The following is a 21029-nucleotide window of genomic DNA, read 5'->3' as shown; positions in this document are numbered from 1 at the left end:
CGAACGCGGCTTCCACCAACTCAAAGAGTCTTTCCAACGGCGCAAAGGGAGGAATCGCAGCCGGCATCGTGGCTTTGGCAGTATTAGTAGCCCTGATCATCGCCTTTGTATGTATCAGGCGACGCAAACAAAGAGCGCGGGGGTATAGCTCCGACGAAAGCGCAGCTGAAGTCTCCGCTCACCATCAGATTGTGGAGATGCTGGCCCACAAAGGATCGTACAGCACAGCAGAGCTTCCCTGCCAAGAGACCGCACAAGAACTTGAAGGTACCGAAGGTGCCAAAGTACCCATACCGACAAGCGAACTCGAGGGAAGTTCACCAAAGAAACCAGAAACAAGGTTTGAAGAAGTGGTGGTCCTTAATGTATTAATGTAATCCTAGTTTTATTTACTAAGGCGCTAGTCTAGAAGTAGATTTTTTTCTTTTATAATGCTACTCTTTTATATAAATAGTAAATATTATAAAGCTATAAAATTAACTTATAATACTTTTTTTTTTACTTCTACTTTTACTAAAATTACTTACTATAGTAATTAATTAATACGTTTACTAATACTATTTACTACTTAAGTTTTTTTACTTATTTAAAAAAGATTTTTTTAATAAGTATAAGCTATAGCTATACTAAAAATAGCTTTTAAAGTAGTATTTTTAGTTTTATAAGCTTATTAGTATAAAACTTAAAAAAGCTAAAAACTAAAATATTAGTAACTTTATACTATTACTTAAGTAAATTATATACTATTATTAAGCTACTTAAATATAAATATAGTTACTATTACTTTAAGCTTATAAAGTATTTACTAGCTTTCTTATATATATATAGCTAGTACTAATAGCTTTTTAGTAAATAAAGCTTTATAGTAAATTATATTAAGTTTAAAATTTAAAGTAAAAACTAAAAAAGTAAAATAAGCTACTTAGTTATTAGTAAAAATAAAAAAATAGTAGTTAAAATTTTTTTAAAGTAGTAAAGTATTTATAATTATAATAAAAAGATAAAAATAGTAGTAGATATACTTTTATAAATATATTATTTAAGCTTTAACTTTAGTTTTATAGTATAAGCTATCTCTACTTTATAAGCTATTATAATAACTTATTATATATTTATTATAAAGTTATTTTTAGCTACTATAAGTATATATAGAGATAACTACTTTAAATAAATAGCTTAGTAAACTACTATTACTAAATATTTCTTTTCTAATATATATAACTAAAGTACTCTTGTAAAAAGACCTCTTAGGCTTAAGCGCGAAAGACAGAGAAGAAGTGGTGGTGGTGGACGCTAGAACACATAGACCCTGCCCTTGCCCGCCGGCAACCTGGATTTGAGAAATGGCATGTGCAAACTTCGCTCCTCCCCATTTAACCACCACGTGCCGTGACATCTCCGCCCAAACACCACTAACAAGTAAGACACCCGCAATCTAAAACCCACCATGCCCTGCACAACGCGGACAACCCTTACCTAGGCTGTGCAAACAAGAACAAGGCTGCGCACAGCCGCCCTTATCCACACATGCATCCCCAGGCCCCCAAACAACAAAACAGCCGCCGCCCTAGCGCAACAAATGGATCGCCGTATCCGCGCACTCATACTGGACTGGTTTGGCTTACTCCTACCCTTGCGCCCCACGTTACGCCGTCCCAATAGTGGGAAGCTGCACAATCTTGACAAGGCGTCTGGCTTGATTGCCCGTACGACGGTAAGCAACAAAGCGTGTGTCTGGGAGTTGGAAGGATTTTCGGGGTTTGGGTTGCTGCAGTGCGTGAGGCGGAGTGCGGCGTGCCTTGTGGGATGCTGCGGCTGAGCTGGAAGCCTGATCGGCTTATACGATGGGGTTGTCTTTGTTCATAGGTGGCCCTTGAGGCTGGAGAGATTTGTTTCGATTTCCTGATCTTTTTCTCTCTTTTTCGCCTTTTGCCCGTTGGATTCGTGGTTGAAGTGCAGCTTTGGGTTTGGCTCGATATACCTGGGTACTGTAAAGATGCTCCCTTTTATCCGGAGCTTCACGACCATCGCGTTTGACGACGACTTACCGCGATGTGATCCTTGGTTTGAAGGATGTGAGAAATTCGGTCCAAGTACCTCAGAGACCATCGGGGGTGTTCTTCCTTTGACAATTACCGCACCAACGGACGAGAATGGTCTTCCCATGACAAGCGCACGGCTTCCATGGAGGAGTTCTCAATCAGATGGCATTTCGAATATACAGCCGTTGCCTACCTCTGATGGCCTTGACAATAGCATCACCCAACTCGACGACCCTAGTCCGCAAGCTACCTTCACTGGCTTTATTTCGCAACCCTCAATCATAAGAACGTCAATATCAACGTCGCAAAGCCAGACTGTCTCACCCAGCCAACTAACATCCGTAACGACGCAAGATCCAAGTCAGGCAACTGTCGCAACCCTGGCAGGAGTAGCAGCTGGCGATGAGACGAAGGGATTGAGCGCTGGCGCAGTAACGGGTATCGCCATCGGAACATTCATCATTGGCGCAGCAATCGCATTTGCCGCCGCATTCTTCCTCTTCAGGCAGCGGAATAAACATAAGAATGCAAACGTCAGTACGAAAGATTACCCAAGCTATGCCGACTCTGCGCCCGATCTGGGAATGATGCAACACAAAGGTGTTGGCAGTCTGGGAGGGCGGCATAGCCCATATGTACAGGTATCGCAAACACCCATGCCATCGACGCCCACTGCTGCATTGTCTCCTCCGATGATAACGCCCGCCGCCGTGGCAAACGAATCTTCCAAGGATGTTACCTCGTTCTTACCCCCTGCGGCAGACGACGATGAAGTGTGGAACGGCGTGTCGCACTTGTTCAGCATGATGCATGAGCATATCGAGAAGTTCTACCGCGACGTACATGCCTGTATCACTCCGAGTATGGAACCTTCAATCGCCAAGTTCGGCATCAAAGACGTGGACATGGCGGAACTCCTGCAAGAATGTTCGAGTCCAACTGCGGCACTCAAGCATGCACTCGTAGCATACGTGTTGGGTATAACGGGGCCAAAGCAAAAAGGGGACAAGGAAGGCACATTGTTTCCAGAACAACTAGCGCATGTCGCCAATGGCGCCGACGTTGGATCAGGTAAACCTCCATCCCTACCCCTCGATCCACGGAAGGCATTAAGCTCACACCCAATCCTAGATCCCGACTTCATAGCCGCCACCTCTCTCCACCGCCGCGTCTCCGTCTACCTCTACAGCACCATAACCGGGTACCCGAACCGGCGCAAATCCTGGATGGCGCAGTCTGAAACACGCGAAGCAGCCGAACACTTTTCGCTTACCTTTTTCCCTTGGGCGAATCCTACGTCTAGCGATCAGGATCGAGATGAGGATCTTGCGCGCATTATCACGGATACGCTGACGGTGAGGATATGGTTGTTTGGGCAGTTGGATACGTATGAGTTTGAGTGGGAGGGGGTTGGGGAGAGGGGGATCGTAATTAATCCCGAGTTGGTGAAGAGGAAATGGAGGAGTGATAGTAGAGGTGGGGGTGGGGATGGGGATGTGGTGGTACATGTAGTGGATGGGACTGTTGTTGCTATGTAGACTGGATGAAGACATGCCCATATTTTCGCCATTGAGCTGCGAATTCCCGTTTGACGCGAGACACGGCTACAACGGCTTCCATTCTGACCAGAGTTGAGACCAATCTCCGGGCATGCAGACTGTTTCTTAATCCCAACGCGAAGTCATTGAGTTAGCTCATTTAAAGAGGCACAGTAAACTGATCGAGCCCTGGAGTATTTGGTTTGGCTATTGTTGCCCTGCGGGGCCCCGCAATGATAATGCTCCAAATATTACGTCTCTGTAAGTCGTTATTGGTCGGCATCTGCTTCAGCGTGCCCAGACCTGCCAACATCAGCCAATACGGCATGCCGGTAGCTATGACGACGGCTGTTTGAATGCCAAGATGTATATGGATGGTCGCATCGCGATCACTGTGTTGATCGCACGTTAGACGCTACCGTAAACTGTAATACACATCCGAGCATGTGCACGAAGACATGCGCGCAAAGGCGTTCTCTCAAAGGGCGTTCGCATGGGCTGTCAACCGAGACGGAACATATTACCCTCTCGCACGGTGAAAGCTTAGCGCGAACTGCACACAAAACACACCCACAACAGCTAGCTCTTGTAAGCAATCCAGCACGCCATGCAAAAGTGTCCACTGTAAAGGACAGCTAGCACAGACAAGCGGGAACAGATATGGCGACCAGCCCAACGGTAACAATTGCCGGTGCCTCGGATGGGTCCTGCGTCCCTCTTCCCCACGCCCGAAAGCTGATGCTTGCAGGCATCGCGTGGTCAGGCCCATTGTTTGCAAAGGAACATGCGATCAGCTCCACAACCTGCCAGATATGTACAACTTGTACTCTTGACAGTCTGGTCACAATGGGGTGCTTGGGGCTTGTGTGGTGTCATACCAAGAGCTTTGTAGGAGGGTTCGGCACCTTTGTAGCCGAGCTTGTAGCTTACGGGAGAGCTCCTGCTCTTCGACACTGCCCAGGTGATGACAGTTTTGCAAGTCATTATAGGCCGACTGCGCCGCCTGAATTCGGGCTATTGCGTACGGCCGGGAGATATTGTGCGGTCGCGAAGTTGCGGGCCGGCTGCCTGCCGAAGCTGTTTTCCTCAGGGTCGAGCATGGATATCTAGGTACATGGTGATGGTGAATAAGTGCCCGCCCTGATGAGCCAACATGTCGCTGCGCGCATTTACGGCATGTGAAGCAGGGCAAATTGAATGTCGCCAATTATTGGCAGTCAAGCAGATTGACGGCGGATCGGCACAGCAGTACAGTCTGACTGGCGTGGTGTGCTAGTGATCCGGAGAAACGGAGGGCATCACAGGATGCTATCCGTATTGGATCATGGTGCCGCCCACGGAATACGTGTGGGCCCAGACAGAAGCCAGCAATAAGCTGTTCGTCATATTCCAGTCCCCGCAGCGAAGGCACGCGAGGGGTAAGGCTACATCACCAACGCCGTGCTAGAGTCGCAGCTCATAAGAGTGCCGTTCGCCCATCTCGTGCTCTGCATTACAAACCTCCCCCTTCCAACCGCGTCGCCTCAATCTCGAACCTTGAACAGCCACGCGAAGCTCCACTTAAGCAGCTGTTTCCCGAACATTCACCAACTTCACTCCGGCCCCTGCGGCAATCAAGCGTACCGCCGACCCCTTTACCCGGAATTGAGACATATAACTGTTCTGGACAATCCGTCCGTCTCTGACCTGCGATCCTGCCAGACTACGCTTCCACGCTGGTGAAGCTGCTGAACTGTCCTCGTCGCGAAATTGCAGCGCGCCGAAGCCGAGCTCCTTTGCCCCGCCAGCCAGGCTAAATAATCCACATCGACCAGCCCAGACATGTCTGAAGGAGACGTCAAGCCGCCCGTCGTGGCCGAAGCCCACCAGGTGGACACATTCCACGTTCCCAAGGCGTTTTACGAGTGAGTTCCTCTGTTTGTTTGGTCATTGCATCATGCACCAAGACAATGACAGCTGCGGCGTCATCCAAGCTCCAGAGCTCGCGGGTGGGCGGGGTGACCCCGCGCCGCCGAGCGTTTGGCCGACCACCAGATCGCGATCGCACCCAGACGAGAGCACGGCACGCAGCTAACGCGCGCACAGCAAGCACCCGCACTCGAAACCGCATCTTGAGAACCTCGAAGAGTATCAGAAGCTGTACAAGGAGTCTATCACAGACCCAAAAGCTTTCTGGGGCCGACTCGCGCGCGAACTGCTCACGTGGGAGCGCGATTTCCAGACCGTGTCCTCGGGTAGCTTCGAACATGGCGATGTCGCGTGGTTCGCCGAGGGCAGACTGAATGCCAGCTACAACTGCGTCGACCGCCATGCCTTCAAGGATCCCAACAAGCCGGCCATCATATACGAGGCCGACGACGCTGGCGATGGCCGCATCATCACATACGGAGAGCTCCTCCGCCAGGTCTCGAAGCTGGCCTACACACTGAAGGAGATGGGCGTGAGGAAGGGCGACACCGTTGCTCTGTATCTACCTATGATTCCAGAGGCCGTCATCTCCTTCTTGGCCTGCACACGTATCGGTGCCGTCCACTCCGTTGTCTTCGCGGGCTTCTCGTCTGATTCGCTACGCGACCGTATCATCGACGCCGAGTGCAAGGTCGTCATCACCACCGACGAGGGCAAGCGTGGAGGCAAGACCATCAGCACAAAGAAGATTGTCGACGATGCTCTCAAGCAATGTCCCGGCATCAGCCACTGCTTGGTCTACAAGCGCACCGGCGCCGAGGTTCCCTGGACCAAGGGTCGCGACTGGTGGTGGCACGAAGAGGTCGAGAAGTACCCCAACTACATTGCGCCAGAGTCGATGAACTCGGAAGACCCTCTGTTCTTGCTCTACACCTCAGGTTCCACCGGAAAGCCCAAGGGTGTCATGCACACAACCGCAGGCTACCTCCTTGGCGCAGCAGCAACCGGAAAGTACGTCTTCGACATCCACGACAACGACGTCTTCTTCTGCGGTGGTGATGTGGGCTGGATCACAGGACACACCTACGTCGTATACGCCCCTCTACTGCTTGGTGTAGCTACCGTCGTCTTCGAAGGCACACCCGCCTACCCCAACTTCTCGCGCTACTGGGACATCGTCGACAAGTACAACGTCAGCCAGTTTTACGTCGCCCCCACTGCGCTGCGGCTGCTCAAGCGTGCGGGTGACGAGCACGTCAAGCACAAGATGAAGAACCTCAGGATTCTCGGATCTGTTGGTGAGCCAATTGCCGCCGAAGTGTGGAAGTGGTACTTTGAGATTGTCGGAAAGGAGGAGGCACACGTTGTTGATGTGAGTTGCGGCTGAGTACGTTCATAGACATTCTTGCTGACTGAGACAGACTTACTGGCAAACTGAGACTGGCTCCCACGTCATCTCACCTATGGGAGGCATCACGCCCACGAAGCCCGGATCCGCATCTCTACCATTCTTCGGTATCGAGCCTGCGATCATCGACCCCGTGTCTGGTGAGGAGATTCACGGCAACGATGTCGAGGGTGTACTGGCCTTTAAGCAGCCGTGGCCCAGCATGGCCCGCACAGTTTGGGGAGCACACAAGCGATACATGGACACATACCTGAACGTATACAAGGGGTACTACGTGAGTTTGGGCAAGCTGATTACTTACATGCAAATTCTAATAATATCTGCAGTTCACTGGAGATGGTGCCGGACGTGACCACGAGGGCTACTACTGGATCCGCGGACGTGTTGATGATGTTGTCAACGTCTCGGGTCACAGGCTGTCTACCGCTGAGATCGAGGCCGCGCTTATTGAGCACCGTACGTTATGTCCGAAAGTCCGATATGCAAGTTGCTGACGGTTGCGCAGACCAAGTGGCTGAGGCCGCCGTGGTGGGTATCAATGACGAACTGACAGGCCAAGCCGTCAACGCTTTTGTAGCGCTGAAGGACGGCACAGAGTCAAGTGACCAGGTGAAGAAGGACTTGGTGATGCAAGTGCGCAAGTCGATTGGACCGTTTGCGGCACCAAAGGCCATTTTTGTGGTGCCAGATCTGCCAAAGACGCGATCCGGCAAGATCATGCGCCGTATCATGCGCAAGATCTTGGCGGGAGAAGAGGACCAGTTGGGCGACATTACAACAGTAAGTCTGAGTTTTGCCAATATTTTGCTCTTGTTGACGGCGATGACGCGTACTTGGTGGGATGATGTTTACTAACGCCTCCCGACAGCTTTCGGATCCGTCGGTAGTCGACAAGATCATCGATATTGTGCACCAGTCTAAGAAGAAATAAACGGCTCGACTTGGCTCGGGTGGGCGTGGTTGCCATGGGAGGGAAGCATACGAAGCTCTGCTAGTGTGGTGGGGAGGAATTCAGTCGCGCTTGGAGGGAACAAGCGCCGAGCAATGGCAGTCCTATAGTGAGACGCAGGCAGTATGCGCGCTGAGGCATGACCATGCTGTGTTTGTTTGGGCGGCCGCCGTGCGCGCCTCTATGTTTAGTACGGATATAGCACGAATATGCAGCCGCTAGGTTCACGTTGAGTGTAATTTTTGTGCATCCGGGTGTTCCTGCGTGGAGCAACACGACAACAAACGCGCGAATAGCGGCGCAACGGCGTATACAGATACGAAGCAGAGCAGTCTACCACGTAGAGGTGCAGGCAGGGTGGATAGTTTCATTCGTGTCGCGCCCAGACCCCCTCGCTGTCCGCTTGCCGGCCGCCAAGACGGTGGCTGGCCCTTCTGCACAGCCCCCCTGTAGACGATTACGACTCTCCATTATCGCTCGCCATCGTTCACCCAGCGTATAGCCTTTCGCCTCTACTAGCGTTTCTTCTGTATACACGTACTTTGCCTACCCATGTCTCTCGTTGCGTTGTCGTAGCTTTCGCTTTTTACCACCCTCCCCCATCTTCTCCTGAGCGGAGAAGCACCGCCACACGAGATGCGCATCTTTGGGAGTCTCCGGGCCGCCATCACCATCGGCCTCGCCACCATAACAGCCGCCTCATCACACGCCCGCCCACCATTGCAGAGCATTGCGCTCGCTAAGAATGCCGACATCCTCACACAAACACACCGCGTGACTGCCGTCTCGTCGTTCGACCTCGCTTTCGATGTCTCCGGCAAGCGCATCCGCCTGCGCCTCGAGCCCAACCACGACCTCTTCGTAGACGGCGGCCGCATTACACACCTCAACGCCGACGGGTCAATAGCGCGGGAAGAGCCGATTGAGCGATTGCGACACAAAGTCTACAAGGGCACAGCATGGTTGAAGAGGGGGAACCGCTGGGATCAGGTCGGCTGGGCCCGCATAGGGATACGCAAGGACGGGCTGGAACCGCTATTCGAGGGCACCTTCACCGTAGACCACGACCACCACCATGTCAAGACGGCGACGAACTACAAGGCGGTGCGGACAGCCGACGACCCAGACGTTGACCTGCGCGACAAGGAATACATGGTCGTTTACCGCGATTCGGACATGAAGAACTCTGCCGACAACGACGAGGAGCGCATGGAACTGAAGAAGCGGGCAGACAGCGTCAAATGCCCGTCAGATGAGCTGCTCTTCAACACGCAGGCAGACCACCCGGTCTTTGCTAGCATGCGCGCCCGCGACGTCTCACCCGCGACGTCCCCGTCACTCATAGGTGCCATGTTCAAGCGACAGGACGACTACCAGCCCGGAGGCAACGGTGCAGGTGTCGACCTTTCTTCCACCATTGGCAGTACCGCCGGATGCCCCGGCACGCGCAAGGTCGCGCTCGTCGGTGTGGCCGCCGACTGCACCTATGTCCGCTCCTTCAACGGTGACAAGAACGCGACGCAGACCAACATCATTGACGCCATGAACTCGGCTTCTGAGCTGTTTGAGAGTACCTTCAACATCTCCCTCGGCTTGGCCAATCTGCTCATCACGGAACCTGAATGCCCGACACAGCAACAGCAGGCGACACCATGGAACCAAGACTGCAGCGGCAGCATTACTATCCAAGACCGTCTGAACCAGTTTTCCACATGGAGGGGCCAGCAGAACGATCAATATTCACACTGGACATTGCTATCTACCTGTAACACCGGATCCGCCGTTGGACTGGCTTGGCTTGGACAAGCCTGCACTACAGGCTCTCAGGACAACAGCGGAAACGCTGGCGAGCAAGTCGCTGGTGCCAACGTTGTTATCAAAACTCAATCCGAGTGGCAGGTCATTGCTCACGAGACGGGACACACCTACGGTGCTGTGCACGACTGCACGTCGCAATCATGCGCAAACAGCGACCTGGTCAGCGCACAACAATGCTGCCCCCTCAGCCAAGGCAAATGTGACGCCGGAGGCGGCTTCATCATGAACCCTTCGACTTCCGAGGGCATTTCCCGCTTTTCCGCTTGCTCTATTGGAAACATCTGCTCTGCGCTCGGACGCAACAGTGTCAAGTCTCAGTGTCTTACCAACAACCGCGATGTCGCTCTTCTTACTGGTCCAAACTGCGGCAACGGTATCGTTGAAGACGGCGAGCAGTGCGACTGCGGTGGCGCCTCAGGCTGTGAGGGCAACAAATGCTGTAACCCCGACACCTGCCAGTTCATCAATAACGCCGTGTGCGACGATTCCAACGAAGACTGCTGCCGCGACTGCGGTTTCGCTCCTGCCACCACCGTCTGCCGCGCTTCCGTTGGCGAGTGCGATCCACAAGAGACGTGCACTGGAAGTTCGCCATACTGCCCCGAGGACAAGACCAAGCAGGATGGCTCAGACTGTGGTGATGGCCTCAGCTGTGCCTCCGGACAGTGCACGAGCAGAGACATGCAGTGCAAGACCATCATGGGCAGCTACACAAAGGGCAACGACACCTATGCCTGCGACAACAGCAACTGCATGATCAGCTGCGCAAGCCCAGAATTCGGAGCTAGGTGCTATGGAATCCAGCAAAACTTCCTCGACGGAACAAGTTGTACTGGTGGAGGTCAATGCAGTAACGTAAGTCCTCCTCAACTGCCCCCTTCCTCATCCCAGGTTACTAACACACTTCACAGGGTGTCTGCGAAGGCGGCTCCGTTGGCAAAGAAATCACCACCTGGATCCAACGCCACCTCCCCCTCGTCATCGGTCTCGCAGCCGGAATCGGCGGCGCCCTCCTCCTCTGCATCTTCTGCTGCTGCCTGCGCTCCTACCGCCGTCGCTCCAAGCTCAAGAAATACGCTCAGGCTCCCCCACCCATGCCTTACCAATCCGGTGGCAGCTCGAGGAGGAATCGAAGCGGACCTATGGGCCCTCCTCCCATGGGCCAATACAACAACGGCTATCCTCCTCCGCAGGGACCTCCACCACCAAACGGTGCAGCGGCCCCGTGGCAACCAAATCCACATGCGCCAAATGGCAATGTGCCTATGCCGCCGCCGGTGCACAGGAGTAGTGTGCGGTATGCGTAAGCTATTCGTTTTCTGTCTTGTTTTTTTGTTTGAAAGGACTATATCACGGTCATTTACAACCCGCGGACTTGGAAGCTGAGGGGATTTGGGCGAATTCTTGCATCGTTAGCGGCGTTTATTCATACTTTTGTTTCGTTTGTGTGATTCTTAGTGGTGGGGTGGTGGGAAACCTGCCGTTTTTGCATTAGGGATTGGGATGGATAGGGTGGTGGGAGATGGTGTTGGCGTAGATGGAGTGGAAAGAAAGAAAGAATATATCCCTCTTTGTGTGCATATTCGTGTTTCATCTATCGCGCAGCAGTGTATTCATGAATTGCGCGACCGGAGTTGAGCGTTTTCGCTCCTGCCTCAGGCAGCTAATGGGTCCAAGCGCTTGTGTCCTGCCTGCGCCTTCCAGCCTCCATGCGACCTGCCACACCACCCTTTCGCCAACCCCGCACCAAAGCCCACATGAGTCTCTTATCAGCGTTACGCGTCCTGCACTTGATACCGCTGGGTTATGTAAATGACTTCGAATCGAACGTACAGCCACACTTCTGTCGTTGTAGATGCATGAAGCCCAATCGATTTGGTCCGGAATACATGCATACGAACGAGGCTGAAAATACACAGCCGCGGCTATGGCAGGCTGCAACTTTCGTTAAGAGTGTCGAACCGCCCCGCTTACTTATGACATGTTCTCGCCAGCTATTATCGAACACTCGTCGTGTCCTGGACGAAATATCACAAGCCTGAAACGCGATGGCAAGCCCCCATGTTCCGATCCACCCTCACAGCTGCAAACATTGTCAGCGGATCGTGCTCCGCAAAGAGAATATCATACAGTTGCCATGTTTAATCAAAATCCCGCATACCATAGCCGAAATCCGACAAGCCGCAGAAGATCAATGCGAGCTCATACTTTGCTTTGCCGCTGCTTTGATGACGTCGCATATGCTACACTGCTCTGGATGCCCCGGCTGTGTAGGTCACCGGCGTCGGCATAGGAGCATGCTGTTTGGGCGCGAGCACTCGATAAGTGGACGATATTGTCTCCGTCTTTCAGAAGCAGAATACCCTCCCGAGGACCGTCTTCCGATACTCGACTTTTGGCACTATAGCCAACTTGGTGGAAAGGACGTGGGTTATGTTAAGATGGTACCTATTGGAGTAACAGGTATGCCAATCCATGTGTGTACCTAGCACATTCTGATCAAATCGGCGATAGGTGAAGCTGCCAATGAACTAGACACCATCTCCAGAGGATGGTATAATGCTGATGTAGCCTCCAAGTCAAATTTGGCAGTAATGTATCGATGGCTCAAAGAATGTCACTCTTCACATGCTCTATGCGGGCAGAAGCAAGTCGACTTCGTACCGCGGCGACTTTTACGGATTGAGTCGACCACAGAGAAAACAACTGTCCGTTTAGTTGAAGACTTGCAGTGTCATCACACCCGATGGGCCGCTTTGAGCTATGTTTGGGGCGGAGTACAGAGCTTTCAAACTACTGCTGCTTCCTTCGCCAGTATGCAGGCGGGGTTTGGAGCACAAGATCTACCACTAACCCTTCGGGATGCTGTCACAGTTTGCATAGCCATGTCTTTGGACTACCTCTGGGTGGATTCACTCTGCATCATTCAGGATGATGACGAAGATCTTGCGCGGGAGCTGGCTTCTATGCCCCAAATTTACCAAAGAGCCTGGGTCACGATTTCTGCTTCTACAGCAGCAAGTGTCTCGGAAGGATTCTTGCAGAAACGGTGTTATTCTCATCGTGCACTCCCTATATCGCTGCCATATCTTGCCGATGACGGTTCGGATGCAGGCGAAATCGTATATGTTCGCCATGAGAGTGCCTGCGGAGATGAGACGGAACATATAAACGAACGCGCTTGGACCTATCAAGAGCGACGATTATCTCCTAGAGTCCTTGATTTCAGGCACAAATACGTTGCTTTATACTGCTATAAGGGCAAGGAATGCCAGGGCGGCGGCTGGAAGCGATGGGAGAAAACAAGAGTGGGAAAACGTCTTGCAGCAGCTACGCAAGAACAGCGACTCTACCAACCTTTGTTGAGTCACGAAGAACTACCACCCTGGCATGGCATCGTGGACGAATATGCAATACGACAGACCAGTTTCCCGTCTGACAAACTCACAGCACTATCAGCTCTTGCCGATCTATACCAGCAATCTACAGGTCATACATATATCGCGGGTCTTTGGAAAGAATCCTTGATGAAGGACTTGTGCTGGAGCACTTGCGGAGGCGATATCTTTTGGCGGCCAGATGTATACCGTGCGCCCTCATGGTCATGGGCTGCTGTTGACGTAGCCCGGCCCGCAGGGGCAGTGAGCCACAGGATGTATCATCGGATCAAGGACCTCACGAAGAATCCAAAAACTACGATTATGGACTTCGCGATCGAACAAGAGCCGCCCAATACAACTTTTGGCAAGATACACGCAGGGTTCTTGAAGCTAAGGGCGCCTGTACTGTGGATCGAATGGCCGTACCACGACGAGTCTATAGCGAGGATGAATTTGAGCCCTTCAGTATCCGTGGAGGTTTTTCGGGATGCCAGAGAGCATGGCCGACTTGATGGGGAAGTCATCCCTGTCTTGGCAGTTTTGTTGATGCAACAAGTACACCCGAGGCGCAATCCTTACATTGGGCTTCGTAAAGATATGTACCGTTGGCTTCCCCGCAAAGATCTTGATCGCCATTATATGGCCAGGATCAAGAGGGATAGGGGAAGTTTCACTCATCATGGCCTGATGCTCGTAAAGGACCCACCGGGGAAATACCGTCGAATAGGGATGTTTGTATGGGAGATGAACAGAAACCATGCTGAAGACCGTCGTCTTGACGCTCGCTTCAGAGTACGGACAATCACTATAACATAGTTGTATCAAGGGCATTCTCGCAGTTATGGTACGGTTGCAGGACCTCGCACGTGTGAATGCCAGGCATTTGCGGTGGTCGTGAAGAGCAGTACGTCATATGCTCATGATGATCACGTCAAGGAAATCTTAGAGAGCTTGAAGCGAGGTATGTGCCATTTCAGCATCCCGTATATACGAAGAAGATTGTCCCTTCGTAGCGGGAGCGGGGTTTGCCAAAGCTAATCTCCTGACGCGCCACTAACACGCGCCTGTTATGACATACCAACCCACAGCTGAACGCGGCTACGATACTGTAAGCCAGAATAAAGCAAGGGGATCTCCCAATGTCTCGGATACCTAGACGAATTGCGCGACAGTGTCAAAATCGAGAATGTCGAACCAGCCGCCCCACTACGACCACAACTGCCGTGGACCCTGATTAGCGATGAAGTCATCGACGCGACATTTTTAACCACGACGCGTCTTTGGAAGAACGACCATAGTTCTCTTCTTTGATCTAGAAGTCTGACAGGAACCACACGTATCCAACAATCAAGATGTTAGCCCTCACCAGCGCAACCGGCAAGCTCGGCGGCGCCGTGCTAAACGCCATCCTCGACAACAAGCTCATCGCCCCAAAGGAGCTTGTAGTATGCGTACGTCTTTCTCTTCCCATCTCCTACCCAATTTGTCTTCCTCGTAACTAATAGCCCTGGCAGACATCAAGCGACCCTTCCTCCGAGCGCTTCTCCTCCCTCCGCGCCCAATCCATCACCCTCCGCCAGGCTAACTTCGACGGCCCCTCCTCCCTCACCACCGCCTACGCAGGCTGCACATCCCTCTTCCTCGTCTCCACGCCCCGTATAGAAATGGACTACAACAACGCGCCCCTCTGGCACGGCCGTGAAGCCCACCACCGCGCCGCCATCGACGCCGCGTTACAAGCAGGCGTGCAGCACATCTACTACACCTCCCTGGGCTTCGCGAACCCTTCTAAAGCCGGTGTCATGCGCGCGCATATCAGGACAGAAGCGTATCTGTCTGACCTGGCGAAGGAAGGGAAGTGCACATACACGGTGTTGAGGGAGGGATTGTATAACGAGAGCTGGCCCCTGTATTTCGGATACTATTTCGGGCTTAAAGAGGAAACAAGGAAGGAAGTGCTTGTCGCCGGGGATGGCAAAGTGAGCTGGACGAGTATACCCGACATGGCGTTTGGTACGGCAAAGGTACTTGCTGCGCCGCACGAGCAATGGGCTGGAAAGACGTTTTATCTGTCGCAGAAGAAAACTCATTCGCTGAGCGATATCGCACGCATTGTGAGTAAGGTCCGGGGCGAGGAGGTCAAGCTCAAGGTTGTGAGTAGGAAGGAGTATGAGGATTACTATGTGAATGAGAAGGGCATGGAGAGGGCGAGTGTGGAGTGGTGGAGCAGCACGTATGATGCGCTCAAAGACGGGGAATGCGAGATCGATGATGGGACGTTGGAGGCGTTGCTCAAGGAGGCGGGGAGAACGCCGAAGCCGTTGGAGGAGACGGTTGAGGAGATGTTGAAGTAGGGTAGCAGGTAGTAGGATAATATATACTCATTCTTCATCTTCATGACTAGCGTCTACTCGTACAGCATATACATGCACCATGCTTCTCTACCCGCTCATCACTTGCCTAACACACAGCTATCTCCTACTTAGTTCCTACTTCGTCTATATCCTCACCCTCGCTGCACTCTCATTCCTCTCAGCAATCATCCCGAACCCAAAGTCCTTCCTTCGCTTATTCCCCTTGCGATCACCATACTGCTCGTCAAACTTCTTGATCGCGCTCAGACTGCTCATGTCTTCGCTGATACTGGCGCTGATTTCCTGCAATGCCTTGTCAAAGTGGCGCGAGTGTAGGATGCGTTTCTCGGGGAATATGTAGTTTTGGCCGCGGACGAGGTGTAGGGCTTTTGGTGGCGTTGATGGCGAGGAGGGTTGTTGTTGGGAGGATTCAGAGGCTGTGGATGTGGCTGCGGTCGTAGATTCCGATGTTTCCGAATCAGGAGTGGATATGGCTTCAGACTCAGACTCTGTACTGGCTTTCGCAGCAGCGATAGCGGCTTGTTCGTTCTCTTCCTTAACGCACGCGAGGGCGGCAGAGACGGCAATGTTCTTGAGATCGCTTCCACTGTAGAACGGCGTACGCTTGGCGATGTCTGCTAGATCGACAGAGTCATCGAGTTGTTCACCCTTGAGATGTATGCGTAAGATCTCTTTCCGGTCGGCCTGTGTGGGTAAATCTACCAATAATCGTCTGGGTAATCGGCGAATGACAGCGTCGTCCAAATCGAAAGGTCGGTTTGTAGCTACCATAACAAACACGGAAAGGTCATTGAGGCCGTCCCACTCTTTCAAGAATTGGTTGAGTATGTCGCGATGCGACGTGCGTTCGCGCATCGCGTCTCGGGATGCAAAGACGGCATCTGCTTCGTCGAGGAAGACGATGCATGGTGACAACTTCCGTGCTAGAGAGAAGATGGCTGCCACGTTCTTTTCGCCCTCGCCCACATACTTGTCCATGATTTGGCTGCCGGAAACTTCGAGGACCGTACTGCCACTCTCCTTCGCTACAGCCTTGGCGAGAAGCGTTTTTCCTGTGCCTGGAGGTCCGTATAATAAGGCGCCAGATATCTTCTCCGTCGCTAGAATACCATAGCTGAACGCCTCAGGTCGTAGTAGTGATAATGAGGTAATGGTTCGTATCGAGTCTACCGTCTCGGTGGGCACATGTACTTGGTCAAAGGTCGTTTTGATCTGATCCGGGTCTGCAATACCGGGCATGAGCCGCTTTTCGTGCTTGTTGGCTGTAGATGCTATGCGTTGCAGATTTCGTTGACGCTGCATGCTCTTCTCGTCTGGACGTTTCCTGCTCAGGTCTGCCTCAAACCCTCCTTCCTGATTACCAAAAGCGTTTTTGGAGCGTTTCGGGATCGCTGCCGCAGCTTTCTCGAAAGAGGTGTATTTGGTCGTGTCACTCGACTTTAGCAGGCCCATAGCAAGCGCAACATGTGCCCAGCTTACTTGCGCCGGTGCGTCCTCAGAGGCTACAGCCTCGCTTGCTGGGCGTGTGATAAGTAGGCCGAGAGCTGTCAATGCCACCCTGTGCACCTCATCGTAACTTAACACACGACTGAACTGTGATGAATGGAAAATAGGCGCCCACTCGGCGAAGCGGAAAGGACTTTGCTCCAAATTCGAGATGTTCGCAGCCGCCGCTGGATCTAATGAGCGAAGCATATCTTGGATATGCCATAGATTGATGCGTCGGAATTTGTCTTTTTCTGCTGTTGAAAGGTCAATCGACGACGCAGAGTTGCTACCCAACGATGCGAGAGCTTCGTCGAAGTTTGGTGTACTACTGCTGCCAGACTCTGATGCAACGACAATGGTCCTGAAGAAGCCGCTTTCGCCTTCGCTTTGGAGGGCACGAACTCCACTGGTGGGTGTTAGCTTGGCCATTTCTACGGTGTGGCTGATCTTTACCTGGCGGATAGTTCAGGCGTGAGGTCGCGTGAACAAGTGCTTCCCACAATCATGACGCTTTCTCCAGCACTACGGCGCTTGCGAACAAGCTCTTCCAGCTTCTGAACGATGCGGCCACCATAGTGTGTAGCATTTAGTTGTTTGAAGTCCGGGATGTAGATAACTTTAGACTTTGTCGGGGCGTTGAGGGTTCTCGCAGCTGATCCAACTTTAACAGTCATGCTGATGTCTGCCTTTGCAGGAGACGGCAAGGCAGAGTTGAGTTCAAGCTCGGCACCTTCTTGCTTCAGAGAGTAGTCGAAGAAGGCAGGAGCTTTTGACGATGTTTGAGACTCTTCAGACGAGTGGGAAGGGTGTGTATTGTCGACGAGACCACGGCTTTGCTTCAGGTCACCCGCATCAATCAGTGCGTCTAAGAGAGCGGCTAACTTCAGATCCTCAAGCTGTACGTCCCCAGGGTTCTGACTGCGCCCAGACTCATCGACTGTCGCATCAGACGTTCCGAATTCGCCTGCTGAGAGGCCCATGCCCTTCAAGCTTTGCGTCATAGCCCGCAAGGCAGGTGAAAGAGAGCCTTTTAGAGAAATTATGGAGAGGGGTATAGCACGGGGGCGCATTGAATTAGGATCAGGCTGATCCGTCGACGAAGACTGATTCCACTCGGAGTCGTCCTGAGCGATAGAGTCTTCTATGTCCCTCATGAGATCGCCGAGATCTGTGTTCATGCGGTATGCTTCGTAGCCCAGCGAGCGTATCGAACGTGGTGATGGCTCTGCTCCTTCGCCAAGGTAGTCTCCAGCAAGATGAGCAAGGTCTTGAGCTTTTAGGACAACAACGTCAGCGCCCATTTCAAGAGCAGTAGATGTTACGCATTCATCTATCAATGGCTCGTGCTCAGCCATGGGTGAGTGAAGGCTAAGGTTTGTCTTTGTAACAGGGAACGAGTCGCCAGCTGGGTGCAAGGAGGAAAGAGACGCAGCCATAGTAGCTCGGATCTCAGCAACGACCAAGGACGATAGGCGTCTGGAGTTGCCCGCCTGCCGAGTCTTTGCGATTTCCCGTTTCCTCGCAACCATGCCCAATTTGGCACTCTGCTTCTTCATGGCCTCGATTTTCTGGCGCGGATCCATGTCTTTGTCGTTCTGAATCTTGCTCAGCTTGGACCAAGCGTCCATGAAAGCAGTGTCTTCGGTGATTGTGGATATGGGTACTTCGTCCGGGCGCCCTGCTTCGGTGCTAGCGACTGCTTCGTCATTCCGGATTTGTGACTGGTGTGTTTCCGCCTGATCGATCGGTGCCATCTGCTCTTCAAGATACCTCTCCACCTTGAGCTTCTCGTGATCGTCCAGGCGCCTGTTCCACAGGCCACGCACTAGTCGCGACAGGATCTGGGTAGCGTCCGAGTCGCGTGGAGCCGGTATGGTGCACGCGGCATGCTCTCCGGACTCAGCATGGGCGACTTGAACAGAGAGAACCGTGGGCGCATTGGCTACTTGTGGGTCTGCGAGATATTGCTGGCGGCGTAGTACCCTCTTCTTCAGAAACCAGTCTGGTATGTGGACAGGCGGCAGCCCTTGCGTCTTCTTCCCCCGCTGCTGGCGTCGCAAGGCAGCCGAGTACCTGCGTGAGGTTTCCCGCGATCGCTGCAGCTTCTGTGCCAGAACCTCTGGGTCTTCTGATGCTACCGCACTGTCGGCGGGCTCCTCCACTGCTGCTGCTGCCTTCTCTCGGTCCGTCTTGTTGACGTCATCTTGGTCGGCGGGGGTGCTATTGGGCGCGGGCGGCGGGTTCGAGGCTTGGGCGAGGGTGCGTGTGGTGTGGAATGCTCGTAGTCGTGGTGTCGAAGGGTAGCGGCGGCCGCGAATAAAGCGCGCTGGAGGTCGTTTCGTAGACACTCGCAGTGCGGACCGAATCACGTACATACGGACGTCGAAGGCGCTCCCAGGATTGGGGAGGAAGGGAGCCTACAGGAGTTGGCGTAGGCTGCGGAGGGGTGGAGGCAATGCGCGGCGCTGCGTCTGATGGCGATACCCATCGTCAACTTTCTTTGATATTCCCCCAGCAAGGGTCCACCCAAGACGCGCCGGCTATTCCCGCCCTATGCCCATCTTCCTACCACAACACATCGCGATATATCTGGCTGCGATGCTAATTCTACTCCGTTTATCCTTGTTAGTGATCGAAAATGACCTTAATGCAAAGGTAGTGCATGTCAACACAAATAGATTGGCAGCCTATGACGTAGGCGATGCCGCGGGCATGCGCGCATCAAGAGACATGGAGAGGAAGGGGTTCGCATGTGCAAACGACGCAGCATGCTGCGTCGTCCCATACAAATTACCATGGGAGCGGCCAGTTTCTGGCCAAGCTAGGAACATGTGCGCGAAAATGGAACGTTCTTATTGACCACAAAGTTTGGTAGACCACTCAGTGCCCTCCATGTCGACATCAGGCCTAGAAGAGTACAATGACTCCAACTTCGATTACATGCAGCATTCTGAAACGGCTTGGCCACACTGTTCAACAGTTCATACAACTTGGATATGGTGATGGAGCAAGTGGGTCAGGACTGCGTGCCCGTCTAATGCGGAACCTATAGTCTGTCCATGCACTTGGATATTTTTGAATGGGACCTGACTCCGCTGCATCTCACCAACCGGAGGTCTGAAAACCTGAGCGTGCCAACGCAGTTTGCAACTGGCATGTGTTGGATGACCTAAAGATGCCCGGGATGGGGCAAGTGCCTCATAGGATATGACACTGAATGGTACCACGGATCGGTAGCGACTCGAAAATTCAACAATGAGCGGAACCATAGTTCGCGCATGGTGTTGCCTACATAGCTTCCGCGACGGATAGGAGAATGGGAAACAGACTTATCACGTACAATTCTTAGATAGTAGGACGGTATTCGCACTCCTGTGTACTCTTGATACACAGATACCTTTTGTTGCGATAGAAAAGATGAACGTCTCCGATGCTGAACAAGCTGGTAAGTTTTGCACCTTTGATCCTTTGTGTAGATGTGAGCTTACTTCGACATCAGTCGACAGCGCCCGGCCTTCGCTCCGCGAGAAGTCGCGCTCCAGACATTCAAGTATATCCAGTATATCCAGCATATCCACCCATCCAGATACCGAAAATTTTGGTGACCGTATAACACGGACACAACAGTGCCGCATCCTGGGCTCGACCTGTCTGATGGCATTTACGTTAGTAGGCCTCAACCAGGCCTTTGGGGTGTTCCAAGCACACTACGGACGAGAAGCGGCTGTCACGGAAGGCGTCCTCCTTCAGACCGAACTATCCAAACGCCCGTTGATCTCCGCGATAGGGTCGTTAGGGAATGGAGGGCTCTTCGCCGCGTTTGGAGTGTTCTACTACCCGCATCTTCCCCAATTAGGAGGTCACGTTAGATCTTTGTGCGGATTAGGCACGGCGTTTGTTGTGATCGGATTCGCAACTGCAGTAGCCAGCCACAAGGTGAGTAAAGCTTCCCAACTGCTCTCGCATCAGTCACTTACTAGGACGCAGTTGGCAACACTTGTTGCGTGTCAGGGACTCCTGGTCGGCCTTGGAACCGGCATTCACATCTATCTTCTTGGGCCCATATTACCAGAGTACTTCCCACAGCGGAGCGGCCTCGCACAAGGTGTCATGTTTGCATGCG

General features: G+C 52.6%; 4 protein-coding genes across 4 annotated transcripts; 3 read left to right on the top strand and 1 right to left on the bottom strand.

The window, feature by feature from the left end:
* Positions 1 to 5401: 5401 nt before the first annotated feature.
* J4E78_006232 (uncharacterized protein) lies at positions 5402 to 7827 on the top strand (the record flags this gene model as incomplete). The annotated part of the gene is made up of 6 exons (XM_049366845.1): positions 5402 to 5484; positions 5666 to 6860; positions 6910 to 7170; positions 7223 to 7352; positions 7402 to 7676; positions 7765 to 7827. 6 exons carry the CDS (start codon positions 5402 to 5404, stop codon positions 7825 to 7827), a joined length of 2007 nt encoding a protein of 668 aa, XP_049221551.1.
* A 654-nt stretch (positions 7828 to 8481) lies between these two features.
* J4E78_006231 (uncharacterized protein) lies at positions 8482 to 10970 on the top strand (the record flags this gene model as incomplete). Its single annotated transcript, XM_049366844.1, has 2 exons — positions 8482 to 10518; positions 10575 to 10970. 2 exons carry the CDS (start codon positions 8482 to 8484, stop codon positions 10968 to 10970), a joined length of 2433 nt encoding a protein of 810 aa, XP_049221550.1.
* Positions 10971 to 14395: 3425 nt separating this feature from the next.
* On the top strand, positions 14396 to 15397 carry J4E78_006230 (uncharacterized protein; the record flags this gene model as incomplete). The annotated part of the gene is made up of 2 exons (XM_049366843.1): positions 14396 to 14494; positions 14558 to 15397. 2 exons carry the CDS (start codon positions 14396 to 14398, stop codon positions 15395 to 15397), a joined length of 939 nt encoding a protein of 312 aa, XP_049221549.1.
* Positions 15398 to 15541: 144 nt separating this feature from the next.
* On the bottom strand, positions 15542 to 19281 carry J4E78_006229 (uncharacterized protein; the record flags this gene model as incomplete). Its single annotated transcript, XM_049366842.1, has 2 exons — positions 15542 to 17312; positions 17360 to 19281. 2 exons carry the CDS (start codon positions 19279 to 19281, stop codon positions 15542 to 15544), a joined length of 3693 nt encoding a protein of 1230 aa, XP_049221548.1.
* Between the last annotated feature and the right edge of the window lie 1748 nt (positions 19282 to 21029).

This window comes from Alternaria triticimaculans, assembly GCF_023758025.1.
Source record: "Alternaria triticimaculans strain BMP 0046 chromosome Unknown scaffold_8, whole genome shotgun sequence".
NCBI lineage: Eukaryota > Fungi > Ascomycota > Dothideomycetes > Pleosporales > Pleosporaceae > Alternaria > Alternaria triticimaculans.
The sequence above is the reverse complement of the archived record's forward strand: the minus strand, read 5'-3'. Positions and strand labels throughout refer to the sequence as shown.